Below are 19,597 nucleotides of genomic sequence, written 5' to 3'. Positions count from 1 at the left end.
TATATATATATATATATATATATATATATATGTATGTGTATGTGTGTGTGTGTGTGTGTGTGTGTATATGTCCGTCCATCCACCACCCAATACCATCCATCCATCTTTCTGCCTGCCTGTCTGTATGTCTGCCTGTCTGTCTGCCTGTCTGCCTGTCTGTCTGCCTGTCTATCTGTATCTGCCACTGTCTTTGTCTGGCTGCCTCTATCATCAATCGATCCATCTATCTTTCTTTCTATCTATATATCTAGTATATTCATCATATGTTGCGTGATATCTGTTTTGCTACAATGAATTGTCACATCTGATTTATTTCTCCTTTTCTCATAAAACATACATTTACTCTATCATTATGCTCCTCTTATGACGTTGTGAAATAAGCCTGGGTGTAAAAAAAGGTTCTGTTCTGTCCTGTATTCTGGGGACCCGTGAGTTATTGCCAGTAGACTCAACCCTTGGTGTACGACTCGTCCATAACAAGAACGGGTAAACCCCAAGTGAACAGTGATAATGGCTTCCATCTCGCCATCCGGATTAACAGCATTGTAGACCGGAGACGAATGGCTAGGCCAGTTCTACACTACCCGACCATCCACACGGTCTTTCGGTAATACTAGCAACTCGTTCGGGTAATGTATTCCGTCACGACAAGGGACGATATGGCCGGAAACATCGGGTTAAATAGCTCCACTGGTTTGACTTTATCTCTGTGAAATTAATCAAGTGTCGCGGACAGAAAAAAAAAACCCCCGCGGTTCGCAGCAGGGGACCTGTTATCAGATGGTTTGTTTTTGTTTCGTAATTTTGAGCTCAACAGAAGTTAATGCCAGATTTTCGTTTCAACTGTTCCAAGTGTCAGTCAAGCTAATAATTTCCGCGTGAAGGGAAATGCGATCTGTGTTGTTTTGATAATAATATCATGGAGCTGGGGGAAACAAAAAACGACCGATGTGCACCACATGTTATCAGGAAAAGTACAAGGAATAGAATATTTGTTCATTGACACCTCAGCACATTTTTAAACTAAGGTTACTAGTATTTGGTGTTTAGCATTTTGAGAACGAGAAAGGGAGTGAGAGCTAGAGAGAGAATGAGATAGAGAGAGAGGGATGTAGAGAACGAGAGAGAGAGAGAGAGAGAGAGAGAGAGAGAGAGAGAGAGAGAGAGAGAGAGAGAGAGAGAGAGAGAGAGAGAGAGAGAGAGAGAGACAGACAGAGAGAGAGAGAGAGAGAGAGAGACAGAGAGAGAGAGAGAGAGAGAGAGAGAGAGAGAGAGAGAGAGAGAGAGAGAGAGAGAGAGACAGAGACAGAGACAGAGACAGAGACAGACAGACAGACTAAAAAAGATATCTTTATCATTTGCTGCTCACAATTTTGTATTACATACCAGAGTATCGACGATAACAAGTCATATTTTCAGGCAGTATATTTTATTGGACCATCTAGTGCGATCCTGTTTTTAGTTACCTACATATATAGTATTCTGGACGTTTTCTTTTGCAATGCCTCAATATATAGAGCTGAAATTATGTGTATAGCTTATTAGATGACTTTGATGACGATTTGCCCATTTATGGACAGTTATGGACCTTGAACTTAGAAGCTACGAAGATGTGGTTTCCGGACTTTCTTTCCCGGAATGCCTCGATATATTAAGCGTTATTATGTACTGTTACAGATCACGTTTGACTTACACGGCGATTTACCCATATTTGACAGTTATGGGCCTTGAACTTAGAAGCTACGAAGATGTGGTTTCCGGACTTTCTTTCCCGGAATGCCTCGATATATTAAGCGTTATTATGTACTGTTACAGATCACGTTTGACTTTCATGGCGATTTACCCATATTTGACAGAGTTATGGGCCTTGAACTTAGAAGCTACGAAGATGTGGTTTCCGGACTTTCTTTCCCGGAATGCCTCGATATATTAAGCGTTATTATGTACTGTTACAGATCACGTTTGACTTTCATGGCGATTTACCCATATTTGACAGAGTTATGGGCCTTGAACTTAGAAGCTACAAAGATGTGGTTTCCGGACTTTCTTTCCCGGAATGCCTCGATATATTAAGCGTTATTATGTACTGTTACAGATCACGTTGACTTTCATGGCGATTTACCCATATTTGACAGAGTTATGGCCCTTGAACTTAGGAGATACGGAAATGTGTTGATCCCGGATAATGAACATGTATTCCTTTAGAAGTACTGTCAGAATGCTTGTTAATCTGGCCACTGTTCACAGGGATGTCTTTAATAGGCGGTAGCGGGCGATTTTTCCACCACAAATTGCAAACGAGTCTCCCATGGGTTCTCTCCCCACGATCTGAACAGATCAGGGGCCTAATTCACAAAGGTCTCTTAGGCTATGCTAGAAAACAAAGCATCCTCTTTGCAAGTCCTTTTGCATTGCACTGTGATATCGCAAAGTTGCGAAAGTTTAGTCAATTACGTCCAAGGCCCTTCTAAGGCCCACTACTGGGACATATTTTATTTACGGTTTTATGGCGTCAGACATATAGTTAAGGACCACACAGATATTGAAGGAGGAAACCCGCTGTCGCCATTTCATGGGCTACTTTTTCGATTGGCAGCAAGGGATCTTTTATATGCACGATCCCATAGACAGGATAGCACATACCACGCCATTTGATGTACCAGTCGTGGTGCACTGGCTGGAGCGAGATATAGCCCAATGGGCCCACTGACGGGGATCCATCCCAAACCGACCGCGCATCAAGCGAGCACTTTACCACTGGGCTACGTCTCGCCTCGGGACAACCTAGGGAGACAACCAACATCAGCCACCAGTAGGCTAGGTTCCAGTAACGAGCTTCTCTCGATATATATACTAAATTCAAAAATTATAATGTAGCTCTCCTTTATTTTTTCGGCGGACCGTTCAAAAAAGCGCCAAAATACCTTCATTGAAACTGCACAATCTTTCTGTTTGGCTTAATCCTACGGGACTTTCACACTTCAATAGCACCAACACTAACCCCCGCCCGCTGCCGACCCTGGTCGGGCTGCTGGTGCTCTGTTCCACCTGCCAGTGCAAGCGGTCCCTTCTGTCACACACCCCAACTCCTTTCCTGTCCTGTGCAGAGGAGATGGCCAAGGCAGGCACCTGTGCCTATGACAGGTGTGCACTACAACAACTTGCTCTGAATGTGCACGAAAAACCCTATGACCTGATCGGACCTGATTTTTCACCTCCATTTTTAATAAATTGTCGTCAGGTATGAAATTAATGCTTCCTGACCCAATGTTGTTTATATCTGACAATCTAATTTGCGCGTGTTGACAACCCTGTTATTTATGTGTTTGAAAGCGTGTTCCTGCTTGATCAATGTATAATGTTAATATATAATATAAACCAATGAAATCGCGCCATTAATTTACTTCGGAATTAACCTGATTATGTCACATGACATGAAAACAACAGGCTATCATTTGATTTGCACCTGCTATTTCTTTAAGAGAGTTCATAAAGAGCGGGAAACGAAAGTGACATAATTAACAAAATTAACTGTTTTTAAAGTCTTTAATCAAGAAAGTATACATTAATAAACAGGCGCCAACGGTTTTACTTGATTTGAGAACTTTCTGAAAGCTGACCAAATATAGGCGCCACCATTTTACTTGATTTTAGAACTTTATAAAAGCAGAACAGCGCCACCATTTTACTTGATTTTTAGAACTTTCTGAAAACTGAATAGCGCCACCATTTTACTTGATTTTAGAACTTTCTGAAAGCTGAACAGCGCCACCATTTTACTTGATTTTTAGAACTTTCTGAAAGCTGACCAAATATAGACGCCACCATTTTACTTGATTTTAGAACTTTCTAAAAGCAGAACAGCGCCACCATTTTACTTGATTTTTAGAACTTTCTGAAAATTGACCAAATATAGGCGCCACCATTTTACTTGATTTTTAGAACTTTCTAAAAGCAGAACAGCGCCACCATTTTATTTGATTTTTAAAACTTTCTGAAAGCTGAACAGCGCCACCATTTTACTTGATTTTAGAACTTTCTGAAAGCTGAACAGCGCCACCATTTTACTTGATTTTAGAACTTTCTGAAAGCTGAACAGCGCCACCATTTTACTTGATTTTAGAACTTTCTGAAAGCTGAAGAGATATAGGCGCCACCATTTTACTTTATTTTAGAACTTTCTGAAAGCTGAACATTAACATTTCATTCTTCTAGAAAGGAAAAGGATCTGCTGTGACATCTTGGTTTGTTTTTAACATTCCTACATAGCAGTCGAGACTACCGCGATGAATTGAGGCGAAGTAGGCTTTGATCTCTCCACAGATATGACATGCATATTTTCACTCTTGACAAATGGCTCTGTAGCAGTTCTTTATTTCTATTCATGAATAATGTATGGCAATAAATAAAAGCAGAATTGCGAGCGGGAAGCTTCCCCGGTCGGCATTCCTTTCAAGTAGCAACGCGCAAGACACACAGACAGCGTCACAGCGACGTTGTCTGCAACAAAACTGTTAAAGAGATCCCCGAAAGAAGAGCTTTACAATGATTGACTAATGAAGACTTTATTAACAGGTGTAGGTAGCTAAGGCCGGAATTCAGCCCAGCGTCATAGCAAAACGTCGGTGACATGGTAGCAGTTGAACCCAGTGTCATTTGTATTATGTCGGCCTTAATAGATAAGTTAATCCCTCCAACGATGGGATTGGAACCCAGGATCCTCTGTGTGACAATCAGGAGCTCTGACAACTGGCGATGTCGGTGAAAAGTCGCAGTTGAACCCAGTGTCCTTTGTATTATGTCGGTCTTAACAGATAGGTTAATCCCTCCAGCGATGGGATTGGCACCCAGGACCCTATGTGTGAGAATCAGGAGCTCTGACAAGTGACGACTTCGGTGACAAGGTAGCAGTTAAACCCAGTTTCAGTGCATTATGTCGATCTTAAGAGATAGGTTAATCCCTCCAGCGATGGGATTGGAACTCCGGACCCTATGTGCGAGAATCAGGAGCTCTGACAATTTAGCTAATGGGAACATAGCTACAAAGTACTGCTAGTACGAGCACTTTATATTAAGAGGGACGGGCATAGCCCAGTGGTAAAGCGCTCGCTTGATGCGCGGTCGGTCAAGGATCGATCTCCGTCGGTTGGCCCATTGTGTTATTTCTCGTTCCATCGGTGCTCAATGACTAGTATATCAAAGGACGTGGTATGTGCTATCTTGTCTGAGAGATGGTGCATGTAAAAAGATCCCTTGCTACTAATGGAAAACAATTTAGCAGGTTTATTTTCTAAGACTATGTCAATAATTGCCTTAAACAAAACAAACAAACTGTTTTTATTAACCTGGTTAGCTAACGCAGGAATGCAACCCAGCGTCATAGCAAAACGTCGGCGACAAGGTTGCAGCTGAACCCAATTTTATGGTATTATATTGATCTTAAGACATAGGTTAATCCCTCCACCGAAGGGACTGGAACCCAGGACTCTCTGCGTGGGAATCAGTGACTCTAACAAACTAGGGAGATAGCCACTAAGTACTGCTAGTAAGAACACTTTATATTAACTCTACTAGATACCAAGAGGTTAAAGTTTATTTTGTTTAGCGACAACACTAGATCACATTGGTTAAACATAGGCTATATATTGTAATTCTGACATTAGTACCAAGCGATCTTTTATACGCACCATCCCACAGACAGGATAGCACATACCATGGCTTTTGATGTACCAGTCGTGGTGCACTGGCTGGAACGAGAAATTGTCCAATGGGCGCACCAACGGGGATCAATCCTAGACCGACTGCGCATCAATGATCAAGCGAGCGCTTTACCACTGGGTTAATCCCGCCCCTCCCCAATGCAGAGATTCACAGTTCACGAAGTTCAAGCACTTGGCCAACCAGTGCATCCACCAAACAAACATAACACGCAACTTTCCGTAGTTAAGATCAGTACTGACAAACCTCCGTTCGAAAGCAGTGTAATTGTTTAGTATTGAGCAATTAATAAATTGCAACTGCTGGTGTTGGGGTTGTTTACGTGCACGCTCCGCCTACGCATAGAATGTTTGTACCACAATACGGAGCTGATTATTACGGCTTTACACTCTTTACCCCAGTAACAGAATGTTAGGAGCGATCTGTTCCTACACGAATATCCATGTGCCTCGAATAAAAAAAAACTCCCCAAAAAATCACCACCAACAACAAGAAAACAACAGCACAAAAACACAATAACAACCACAAAAAAACACGAACGAACAAAAAAACGAACGCACGAATGAATGAATGAATGAATGAATGAATGTTTAACGACACCCCAGCACAAACAATACATCGGCTATTGGTATCCGATAGTGGTAAATATATAAATGCCTTGATTATGATCATCATCTGTATAGAAATTTAAAATCAAAACACAGAGTTGTGGAAGAATAAAAAACAAAGTGATGACAACAGCTGCAGATGTTAATAAAAACACTAAACGACCTAGTCTTGCCTTGAATTCCAATACTGGACCAACGTCTTGCAATAACAATGGGTTGGATTCATGTACTGGACCTACATTTAGCAATAACAATGGGTTGGATTCATGTACTGGACCTACATTTAGCAATAACAATGGGTTGGATTCATGTACTGGCCCAACGTCTTGCAATAACAATGGGTTGGATTCATGTACTGGACCAACGTCTTGCAATAACAATGGGTTGGATTCATGTACTGGCCCAACGTCTTGCAATAACAATGGGTTGGATTCATGTACTGGACCTACATCTAGCAATAACAATGGGATGGATTCATGTACTGGTCCAACGTCTTGCAATAACAATGGGATGGATTCATGTACTGGACTAACGTCTTGCAATAACAATGGGTTGGATTCATGCACTGGACCAATGTCTTGCAATAACAATGGGTTGGATTCATGTACTGGCCCAACGTCTTGCAATAACAATGGGTTGGATTCATGTACTGGACCTACATCTAGCAATAACAATGGGTTGGATTCATGTACTGGACCTACATCTAGCAATAACAATGGGTTGGATTCATGTACTGGACCAACGTCTTGCAATAACAATGGGATGGATTCATGTACTGGACTAACGTCTTGCAATAACAATGGGTTGCATTAATGTACTGGACTAACGTCTTGCAATAACAATGGGTTGGATTCATGTACTGGACTTACGTCTAGCAATAACAATGAGTTGGATACATGTACTGGACCAACGTCTTGCAATAACAATGGGTTGGATTCATGTACTGGACTAACGTCTTGCAATAACAATGAGTTGGATTAATGTACTGGACTAACGTCTTGCAATAACAATGGGTTGGATTCATGTACTGGCCCAACGTCTTGCAATAACAATGAGTTGGATTCATGTACTGGACCTACATCTAGCAATAACAATGGGTTGGATTCATGTACTGGACCAACGTCTTGCAATAACAATGGGCTGGATTCATGTACTGGACTAACGTCTTGCAATAACAATGAGTTGGATTAATGTACTGGACTAACGTCTTGCAATAACAATGGGTTGGATTCATGTACTGGCCCAACGTCTTGCAATAACAATGGGATGGATTCATGTACTGGACTAACGTCTTGCAATAACAATGGGATGGATTCATGTACTGGACTAACGTCTAGCAATAACATTGGGTTGGATTCATGTACTGGACTTACGTCTAGCAATAACAATGAGTTGGATTCATGTACTGGACCTACATCTAGCAATAACAATGGGTTGGATTCATGTACTGGACTAACGTCTTGCAATAACAATGGGTTGGATTCATGTACTGGACTAACGTCTTGCAATAACAATGAGTTGGATTAATGTACTGGACTAACGTCTTGCAATAACAATGGGTTGGATTCATGTACTGGACTTACGTCTAGCAATAACAATGAGTTGGATACATGTACTGGACCAACGTCTTGCAATAACAATGGGTTGGATTAATGTACTGGACTAACGTCTTGCAATAACAATGGGTTGGATTCATGTACTGGACTTACGTCTAGCAATAACAATGAGTTGGATACATGTACTGGACCAACGTCTTGCAATAACAATGGGTTGGATTCATGTACTGGACTAACGTCTTGCAATAACAATGAGTTGGATTAATGTACTGGACTAACGTCTTGCAATAACAATGGGTTGGATTCATGTACTGGACTTACGTCTAGCAATAACAATGAGTTGGATACATGTACTGGACTAACGTCTTGCAATAACAATGGGTTGGATTCATGTACTGGACCTACATCTAGCAATAACAATGGGATGGATTCATGTACTGGACTAACGTCTAGCAATAACAATGGGTTGGATTCATGCACTGGACCTACATCTAGCAATAACAATGGGTTGGATTCATGTACTGGACCAACGTCTTGCAATAACAATGAGTTGGATTCATGTACTGGACCTACATCTAGCAATAACAATGGGTTGGATTCATGTACTGGACCAACGTCTTGCAATAACAATGGGTTGGATTCATGTACTGGACTAACGTCTTGCAATAACAATGAGTTGGATTAATGTACTGGACTAACGTCTTGCAATAACAATGGGTTGGATTCATGTACTGGACTAACGTCTTGCAATAACAATGGGTTGGATTCATGTACTGGACTTACGTCTAGCAATAACAATGAGTTGGATACATGTACTGGACCAACGTCTTGCAATAACAATGGGTTGGATTCATGTACTGGACTAACGTCTTGCAATAACAATGAGTTGGATTAATGTACTGGACTAACGTCTTGCAATAACAATGGGTTGGATTCATGTACTGGACTTACGTCTAGCAATAACAATGAGTTGGATACATGTACTGGACCAACGTCTTGCAATAACAATGGGTTGGATTCATGTACTGGACCTAAGTGTTGCAATAACAATGGGTTGGATTCATGCACTGGACCTAAGTGTTGCAATAACAATGGGTTGGATTCATGTACTGGACCAACGTCTTGCAATAACAATGGGTTGGATTCATGTCCTGGACCAACGTCTTGCAATAACAATGGGTTGGATTCATGCACTGGACCAATGTCTTGCAATAACAATGGGTTGGATTCATGTACTGGACCAACGTCTTGCAATAACAATGGGTTGGATTCATGTACTGGACTAACGTCTTGCAATAATAATGGGTTGGATTCATGTACTGGACCAACGTCTTGCAATAACAATGGGTTGGATTCATGCACTGGACCAATGTCTTGCAATAACAATGGGTTGGATTCATGTACTGGACCAACGTCTTGCAATAACAATGGGTTGGATTCATGTACTGGACTAACGTCTTGCAATAATAATGGGTTGGATTCATGTACTGGACCAACGTCTTGCAATAACAATGGGTTGGATTCATGTACTGGACTAACGTCTTGCAATAACAATGGGTTGGATTCATGTACTGGACTTACGTCTTGCAATAACAATGGGCTGGATTCATGTACTGGACTAACGTCTTGCAATAACAATGGGTTGGATTCATGTACTGGACTTACGTCTAGCAATAACAATGGGTTGGATTCATGTACTGGACCTACATTTAGCAATAACAATGGGTTGGATTCATGTACTGGACTAACGTCTTGCAATAACAATGGGTTGGATTCATGTACTGGACTAACGTCTTGCAATAACATTGGGTTGGAGTCATGTACTGGACTTACGTCTAGCAATAACAATGAGTTGGATTCATGTATGAATCTCTTAATTTGCTATTTAATTTTAATTTTAATTTTTATATTATTATTATTATTTGAAATAATTTATTTATTTTAAATTGTCCTCAGAAAATAAGCGGGGAATAATACTTATAGTCCATCCATGAACATTTTTTTGTATATAAAAATTTTCAGTTTCATTTGACAGAAAAAGGAAAGCAGAAGTGTTTTGGAAATAATTAAAAACAAACCCCCCATAAACCCCCCCAACCCCCCCCCACAACAATACCCCCCCCCCAACAAATAACAAAAAACCCCAAAAAACAACAACAAAACTCCCAACACTATTTTTGTGTGAAATTTGAAAAACAATCTGTTCAGAAATGCATAGATTGTAATCATACCTAAACGACGTTCACTGCTGACAAGGACTAGAAATAATATTATTTCAACATTTGAACGTTTCTATAGAGGTGAAAGGGCTAAAGAGCCTTGAAAATGGCCGAACAATACGTAACTGAGCAAATTACACAGCTGACACATGTCAACACGCAGATTTGCACCATGTGACCGGTACTCGGCAGTGGGAAGGTTCCCTTTCACTAAATCGGTTCCCACTAGCGATGTAGCTAACGCTTTCTAATACAGTTGATATAAGCAGCGGATGAACTCACGGCATTGTTATAAACTCAGATGGTTGATTGTTAGCTTGATACTAAAAATCAGTGAAATAGTTACCTACCTTAGTGCCGTGTACAGTCATAATTAGTTTAACGTTGTGTATGTGTGTGTAGGTGAGTGTGTGTGTGTGTGTGGGGGGGGGGGGCATTGATTTTAATTATTTAATTAACGACACCTCAATTTTTTTTTTTTTTAAACTATGGCTGTTTGGTATCTAATGAAGTAAGGGGGTGGGGGGGGGGGGGGGGGGTGGCGTAGCCCAGTGGTAAAGCGGTCGTCTGATGCGCGATCGGTCTAGAATCGATCCCCGTCGGTGGAGCCATTGGGCTATTTCTCGTTCCAGCCAGTGCATTACGACATGTATATCAAAGGCCGTAGTATGTGCTATTCTGTCTGTGGCATGGTGCATATAAAAGATACCTTGCTACTAATGAAAACATGTTGCGGGTTTCCTCTTTAAGACTATATATCAAAATTACCAAATGTTTGACATGATGTAATAGCCGATAATTAATAAATCAATGTGCTCTAGTGGTGTCGTTAAAAGAAAACAAACTTTGATTTTAAATACGAGTAAATATAGGGTCTGTCACTTCCAAAAAAGAAAGTTTGTTTTGTTTAACGACACCACTAGAGCACATTGATTAATTAATCATCGGCTATTGGATGTCAACCATTTGGTTATTCGGACTCGTAGTCATCAGGGGAAACCCGCTACATTGTTCCTAATACAACAAGGGATCTTTTATATGCATTTTCCCACAGACAGGATAGCACATACCACGGCCTTTGTCCAGTTGTGGTGCACTGGTTAGAACGAGAAAAACCCCAATCAGTTGAATGGGTCCACCGAGGTGGTTCGATCCTGCGACGCAAGCACCTCAAATGAGCACTCAACCGACTGAGTTAAATCCCGCCCCCTGTCATTTTAAATATAAATGTTAACATAGGCAATCGTTCTACCACTGTGGTATATCCAACCCCTCAGTATGAAAAGGGAAATCACTGGTGTTGTGCGAGGCAACCGCTACATTGGCACCACGTGGGGGCAAGGGAAGTTAAATATTTTATTCCGAAACGACACGAACGAATTTGTTGTTATATCCATAATTGGTTTGTATTGCAGAACACAAGTAAATACGATTGTAACATCCACGTCCGACATTGATAAGTCTGATAAGGCACACTACGGCGAAACCCCATGGGGTCATTTTCACAACAATACAATCTGGGAATCCGACAAAATGTAAACATCTCTATCAGGAGTTGATCCCCCTTGAGCCATTCATAGGAGAACTAATCTATGTCAAGTTCCCGCGTGTGATGATCGAGGAGCCCCCCACCCTCGACCTGTTACCGCGAGAGGACAAAGTCCATTCGAGATAGAAGACGAAGACTGTAAACACAATCGGGACATGGAACATCGCATGACGCGTGGTTTCCGTAAACTATGTTATAGATCGCCGACTGATTCCAGGGCCCAGGGGCCCAATTCACTAAACTATCACAACTTTGCGATATCGCAGTGCAATGCTAAAAGACTTGCAAAGAGGATGCTTTGTTGCCAGCAGAGTCTAAGAGAGCTTTGTGAATTAGGCCCCACATTTTCAAAGGTATTTTAGCGCTACGATATCGTAAAACAATCGTAGGCTATAGAATACGCTGTAGTGACGTCATAGCTTACGACGGTTTTACGATATCGTAGTACTAAGATAGCTTCGAAAATCCGTAGCCTTGGGTACAGATTTTTGAAACTGTCTTAGCGCTTCGATATTAGAAAACAGTCGTAAGATATGACGTCAAAACGTCACTTGCTATACCATACGACGGGTTTGCGATATTCGATTTGAAAATCTGAGCCCATGCCCGTAGGAACGATATCAGGAGTGAGGAGTGGGGATAGGGTACAATATCTAGTGGAGGGGAAGGGGTTCACAAGATGCTTGTCTTCGTTATATGGAGTAGGACAAAAGAAAGAAAGAAAAAAAAGCAACAAAACAAAACAAAAAGAAACAAAAACACAACCCCCCCCAAAAAAAAAACCCACAAAAAAAAACACCCACACACACAACAAAACACCCCCCCCCCCCAAAAAAAAAAAAAAAAAAAAAAAAAACCAACCAAACACATCTGCATCAAATATTTTTATGGTAGCGTACGTGTTTGTGGAAGCTATATAAAACTGTCTTTATAATTCTTGCAGTGGTTATAATATTTTAATAAAAGTTTAATACAAAATATATTTACACCGTTATAAATAGATAATGCAGACAGTAGTGTTCAAAATGCATTAGAAACACAAAGAGTGGCACCTGTCGTCATAAAAATAGTGTTTAGCGAGACCTAGGAGAGGTGCCTGCCAATCCCATCCAATAATCACACTTTAACGCAGTCAGCATAGCTCTTGTTTCAAGGACAGAGCTAAAAAGCCAAACATAATGGTTAGAACATGGAAAAGGTCACACACCTGTACTCTTTGTGACAGATAATATATGGGGACATGCCAAAGGGGCCTTGTATGGGTTCCCCATGAAGCTATCTTCCAATGTACACCTGGCACGAAATTAAGTTTGAATAAAGTCTATTTGTAATCAAGAATATCCGCTCAGTATATAATACATCCTTACACGTGCTTTTGGAATAGAGAGAGGTGACTTATAGTGCCTAATGTGTGTGACGTATATCGACTTATTCTGGACAATACTGCATGGATTATAGTGTATACCCAGTGCGGAGTGATAGACACTAAGTGGGTCATAGTGACCTAATTATGTATGCAGCAGAGGCTGAGGATGTTCACCAGGGATCATTACACAACCTGTGACATTTGATTGGAGGAAAGAAAGAAAGAAATGTTTTATTTAACGACGCACTCAACACATTTTATTTACGGTGATATGGCGTCAGACATATGGTTAAGGACCACATAGATATTGAGAGAGGAAACCCGCTGTCGCCACTTCATTGGCTACTCTTTCCGATTAGCAGCAAGGGATCTTTATATGCACCATCCCACAGACAGGGTAGTACATACCACGGCCTTTGATATGCCAGTCGTTGATTGGAGGATCCCATTATATCTAAAACAATACATATGTATGTAAAGGTGCATTTAAAAACAAACAACAATAAACTAAAAATAATAAACAATAATTTAAAAAGATAACGAAAAAGACCACAGAAAACAACAACAGAATACATCAAAAACCAAAACAACAACAAACCTAAAGAAACTAACAAAAATACAACAACAACAAAAAACACCAACAACAAAAAACAAACAAAACAGAAAAAAACAAATCCCAACCCTACTACCAACAAGCATTACCACAAATGACAATTTTAAATTTCTTAGATAATTTCTTTAATACTATTTCTTATTTTTACATTTTAATCATCAAAAACAATATTTTTGAAGGTTACAATGTTATTACTGATCCCAGTATATTGATGAATTTTTTTTGTTTTTGTTTTTTGTTTTGTCAGGGAGACGTGTTCAGAAAACGAGGAAGGCACGAAGATAAACCTGGCCTCATACAGATTTGTCGAAGAAAGAAGCAATGCAAATTTGTAAGTGGATGAAGCATCTTTTAATATGAATACAATCAATTCTTTGCATCCTTGATAATATTAAATAATACACTAGAAACAAAACACATTTGCAAATTTGTGAGGGAAGCATCTCTTAATATGAAAATATTCAGTTATTTACTTGTTTGGTAATACACTGAAAACAAAACACATTTTGCAAATTTGTAAGTGAACGAAGCATATCTTATTTTGAAGACAATAATTTATTTGAATCCTTGGTAATATTACATAATATTTCAAGGAACAAAAACAAATTGTAATTGTAAACTGATGGCGAGTGTGTTCTGTATTGTGATTGGTTATTGTAAACTGATGGCGAGTGTGTTCTTGATGGCGAGTGTGTTCTGTATTGTGATTGGTTATTGTAAACTGATGGCGAGTGTGTTCTGTATTGTGATTGGTTAATAACATTATTTTTCCGGGATCAAATGAAAATAACACCCGGAAAGCTAATGACGTCATTAGAAAGTGACGTCATTAACAATTGGAACAGGCGAGGTTGACGATTCATAGGTCTACAGTTAGTGTGTAGCCAGGTATTTTTGTCAGAAAATACCAAATATACAGTTAGTTCCGTAGAAAAACGATTCAGTTTACAATGGACATAACCATATGGAGTTTTTAGAGTTGCGGGTGTTATTGTCTATTTGATGCCCGCAAATCTAAAAACTCCACATGGTTATCTCCTAAGTGAAGACGTATTTATTAATATGAATATAATCCGTTATTTAATTTCTTTGGTAATACTATACAACACAGTATCTTAATATGAAGGTATTCCATTACTTTATAAAACCCCTAAAAACAAAAACACATTTTTCAAATTTGTAAGGGAAGGAACCATCTCTTAATCGGAAGGAAATAATTACACAATTAAGCAAAAATACACCATGCAAATCGTAAGAGTACTGACACATCTCTTATTACACGCACGATAGACACTTTCTGGCAAATAGTATGTTTAATGTATTGATACTTTTAGTTAAATTGATACACAAAAAAACCCCACCAGACAACGAGAAGAGAAACTTCGTCGACTAAGAATTATATATATATTTTTTTTTTAAATAAAAAAATTTGATATTGTAGATAAACTTGAGTAAAAAATTATATACATACATACATACATACATACATACATACATACATACATACATACATACATACATACATACATACATACATATATATATATATATATATATATTAAATATATTTGATATTGTAGATAAACTTAAGTAATTCTCGATCAATGTTAGTTTAATTTTAGGCAACGTGCTTGTCGTTGATACTTATGCTTTATTGCATTTGAAGTCTTCCAAATTCGGATTTGATAAATTGCTTACTTTTACTAATATTGAAAAACTGGAACAATTTGATATGATGTTAACACTAGCTATGAATAAGTTAATTTTTTGACCCCCTGCCTCATATTTGCAGTGTTTGTTTGCTTGTGACCGCCCGTCTGTCAACTACACCTCTCTACAACTGTGTATCCAGGACTGCAAGGTATGTAGAATCATGTATACTGCAGGACCGTATCCTGATCAAAATCCTGGAGGGGGGGGGGGGGGCACTACTTTTTATTAACAAATGAAACACTATACAAATTAAACCCTGACACGTGTATGCTATTTTCCGGAGTGAAAAAAGAAGAAAAGTGAGATTCTAAGGGGGGGGGGGGGGGGTAACTGCCCGCCCCCCAGAGGGTACGGCTCTATACTGAACAAGAACATAACAGCGAATATATTAATACATATGTGTTTTTGCATTATGAAATTATTTCGGTGAATAGTCTGTCAAAATGGACCTAAACATGTTCACAAGATAATGTAGTAGACACAAAAGCTAATACGATTCAATTGGAATATTGTAAAAGTTAAAGTTTGTTTGTAATATTTAACGACACCACTAGAGCACATTGATTAATTAATCATCGGCTATTGGATGTCAAATTCTGATACGTAATGGCACAGTATGAAAGAAGGAAGGAAATGGTTTATTTAACGACGCACTCAACACATTTTACTTACGGTTATATGGCGTCGGACATATGGTTAAGGACCACACAGATATTGAGGGAGGAAACCCGCTGTTGCCACTTCATGTGCTACTCTCTTGCGATTAGCAGCAAGGGATCTTTTATATGCACCATCCCATAGACAGAATAGCACATACCACGACCTTTGATGTACCAGTCGTGGTGCACTAGCTGGAAGGAGAAATAGCCCAATGGGCCCACTGACGGGGATCAATCCCAAACCGACCGCGCATCAAGCGAGCGCTTTACCACTGGGTTACGTCTCGCCCCGGTACAGTAGGTGTCCTTCCATTTTGCCTACAACCCAGTTTGCCTACAACCCAGTTTGCCTACACTCAGTTTGCCTACAACCCAGTTTGCCTACACTCAGTTTGCCTACAACCCGGTTTGCCTACACTCAGTTTGCCTACACTCAGTTTGCCTACAACCCAGTTTGCCTACACTCAGTTTGCCTACAACCCAGTTTGCCTACACTCAGTTTGCCTACAACCCAGTTTGCCTACACTCAGTTTGCCAACACTCAGTTTGCCTACAACTCAGTTTGCCTACAACCCAGTTTGCCTACACTCAGTTTGTAGAGTTGAAAATTGGCAGATTTTGAAAATAGCAATTAGTAAAAAAGTAAATAGAATTTAAAAAAAACATATTTCCTAAAATATGTTTTTTTCGTACGTACGAAATTATTTGAAGACAAAATCCAGTTTCGGCTTCTTACAAATATTAAGACGACCAGAAACACATTGAATATACAGACACTGATATTCTAAACAAGAAAATATATTTAATATGTAAATTTAATCGTAGAAATATTTTATTGTCGGAAACATCTTACAATGCAGCAAACTCAGGAATGTCCGTTTAAAGGCATATTGTCACAGACCACTGCCCTATTAAATGGCCTAACAAAGTATTACCTAAACAAATATAAATTTGATCTGTCCCTAAATGTATTTTATTCAACCATCTATGTAATTACCATATTCCACTTACTAATGATATTTTGTAAAAATTATTGAATTTGGGCAGTGGTCCATAATTCAAAAATTAATATTGCCAAGAGGGTTGACATGGATTTCACTCCATCATGGTTCAGTTATGGTGATGCGATAGCTAGATTTGATTTCCAAAAATTAATGTGATTATCATTTATTATCAATTTTTAGAGAAATAAGGTTCTTAAATCTGTGACAGTATGCCTTTAAGGTCTGAATGATTTACGACTTGACAACCTATTCCTCACTGACTTGCTGACCTGCTAGTAGGATAGAGAAAACGATACTGTTCCATTGAATGGGGAGTGGGTAAACAGACCAATAACACCATGACTTTGCACATATCCAGTTCTGATTGTAAGTCAACGGTACGAACCGTGGCGCTTGTAGTTGAAGATGTATTTAAAAAGAACCCTCTCTGTTGTTTTCCAGCACCCGTACTTCTCTCGCGACCAGGCGATCGAGGAGTGCCAGGTGGGCTGTCAGTTCCTGTCCAACGCCGCGTCCGCCAAAGTGGGCAAGTGTCCCGCCAAATCGGCCATGTCGGGTTTCGCCACGGCGTGTGTGGAGAACTGCCACAGGGATCGCGACTGTCTTGGCAGTAAGAAGTGTTGTGATAACGGGTGTGGCTTCACCTGCCAGAAACCTGTACTCAGTCAGAGTAGGTCTCATACACACACTCGATTTGTTGTCTCTCTGTCTCTGTCTCTCTCTCTCTATGTCTCTCTGTCTCTGTCTCTCTCTCTGTCTCTCTCTGTCTCTCTGTCTCTCTCTCTCTCTCTCTCTCTCTCTCTCTCTCTCTCTCTCTCTCTCTCTCTCTCTCTCTCAAACTGATTTTATGTTTGAAGTTTGTGTATACTTTTGTATAAAGTTTGTATATGCTTTTTAAAAATGTGTTCCTTTTTCTGAGCATTCACAATCTGTTAAAAAAAATTCTGTTTGTGTTATATGTATGTCACGTGTTACATGTTACAGTATTACCTAAGCGACCTTAGCACGTGCAGTTTGTGTATTTGAAAAAAAAAATGTGTTCCTTTTTCTGATCATTCACCATCTGTTAACATGGTTTTTTTTCTGAATGTTATATATTTGGCACGTGTTACATGTTACAGTGTAACCTAAGCGACCTCAGCACGTGCAGTTTGTGTATTTGAAAAACAAGTGTTCCTTTTATCTGATCATTCACCATCTGTTAACATGGGTTTTTTTCTGAATGTTATATATTTGGCACGTGTTACATGTTACAGTGTAACCTAAGCGACCTCAGCACGTGCAGTTTGTGTATTTGAAAAACAAGTGTTCCTTTTGTCTGATCATTCACCATCTGTTAACATGGGTTTTTTTCTGAATGTTATATATTTGGCACGTGTTACATGTTACAGTGCTACCTAAGAAACCTCAGCACGTGCAGTTCAGCACAAGGAAGGACGGCAACGTCCTGGTCCAGTGGAAGTCGATGCCGGGGTTAGATGATGGCCTCATTGTGGAGCCCGTGTTCTACATCGTCCGCTGGTGGAGAACATTTAGTCACAGCGTCAACAGCAAAATCGTAAGTTCTTGCAAATCTAACGCTTGCTGCATGTACTGATGGCGGGTGCTATTGCGGGGCCATGTATGCTCACATTTCGCAAAGAACCGGGGGAATTTTAGCCAACCATTTATCATTAACACTTGCTCGACTAGCTTTTACGATACACACTATTAAAACGGAATGACCACTCCAGGAACGAGTAAAATTAAGTTACGAACCTTTAAAGCAACAAACGGCTGGCTGAAGTTAGGTCAGATATCATCACCGTTTGTACAGTGATTGATGATGAGTCTGTGTGATTCATAAGTGTAAGTCAACACAAGTGTTTAAGTATTAATTAATCAATGTGCTCCAGTTGTGTTGTTAAACAAAACAAACAAACTTTAGCTAGCTTGTGCACAGAAAGAAATGTTTTATTTAATGACGCACTCGACACATTTTATTTACGGTTATATGGCGTCAGACATATGGTTAAGGACCACACAGATTTTTGAGAGGAAACCCGCTGTTGCCACTATATGGGCTACTCTTCCGATTAGCAGCAAGGAATCTTTTATTTGCGCTTCCCACAGGCAGGATAGCACAAACCATGGCCTTTGTTGAACCAGTTATGGATCACTGGTCGGTGCAAGTGGTTTACACCTACCCATTGAGCCTTGCGGAGCACTCACTCAGGGTTTGGAGTCGGTATCTGGATTAAACATCCCATACCTCGACTGGGATCCGAACCCAGTACCTACCAGCCTGTAGACCGATGGCCTACCACGACGCCACCGAGGCCGGTCAGCTTGTTCACAGATACACTTTTGAAAATACTGATGGTTTTGTTATTCAAGTGTGTTGGTTTTATTATGTTGCCACAATGAGATATGGTGGTGTGGGTGTGAGTGGCAGAAAAGTGTCAGCCAGGCGACTCAAACCGTTGTCAAAACATCCCTTTGACTCTATCTTGTGAACAGATACAAGTTTGAAAATACTGATGGTTTTGTTGTTCATGTTTGTTGGTTTCACTGTGTTGCCACAGTGAGGTATGGTGATGTAGGTGTAAGAGA

The 19,597-nt window shown here is 39.9% G+C and overlaps 1 protein-coding gene across 1 annotated transcript in view; it reads left to right on the top strand.

Annotated features, from left to right (window-relative positions):
- The window catches only part of LOC121373990 (anosmin-1-like), a 59,878-nt gene that overhangs the window by 23,695 nt on the left and 16,586 nt on the right, over window positions 1–19,597 (top strand). Inside the window, exons 2-5 of the mRNA XM_041500849.1 lie at window positions 13,877–13,960; window positions 15,422–15,490; window positions 17,447–17,675; window positions 18,397–18,563. Coding sequence (XP_041356783.1) covers window positions 13,877–13,960; window positions 15,422–15,490; window positions 17,447–17,675; window positions 18,397–18,563 — 549 coding nt within the window. The remainder of the gene's footprint in view (window positions 1–13,876; window positions 13,961–15,421; window positions 15,491–17,446; window positions 17,676–18,396; window positions 18,564–19,597) is intronic.

The sequence above is a fragment of the Gigantopelta aegis genome, chromosome 1 (assembly GCF_016097555.1).
Source record: "Gigantopelta aegis isolate Gae_Host chromosome 1, Gae_host_genome, whole genome shotgun sequence".
NCBI lineage: Eukaryota > Metazoa > Mollusca > Gastropoda > Neomphalida > Peltospiridae > Gigantopelta > Gigantopelta aegis.
This window is presented reverse-complemented; position numbering and strand designations above follow the sequence as displayed.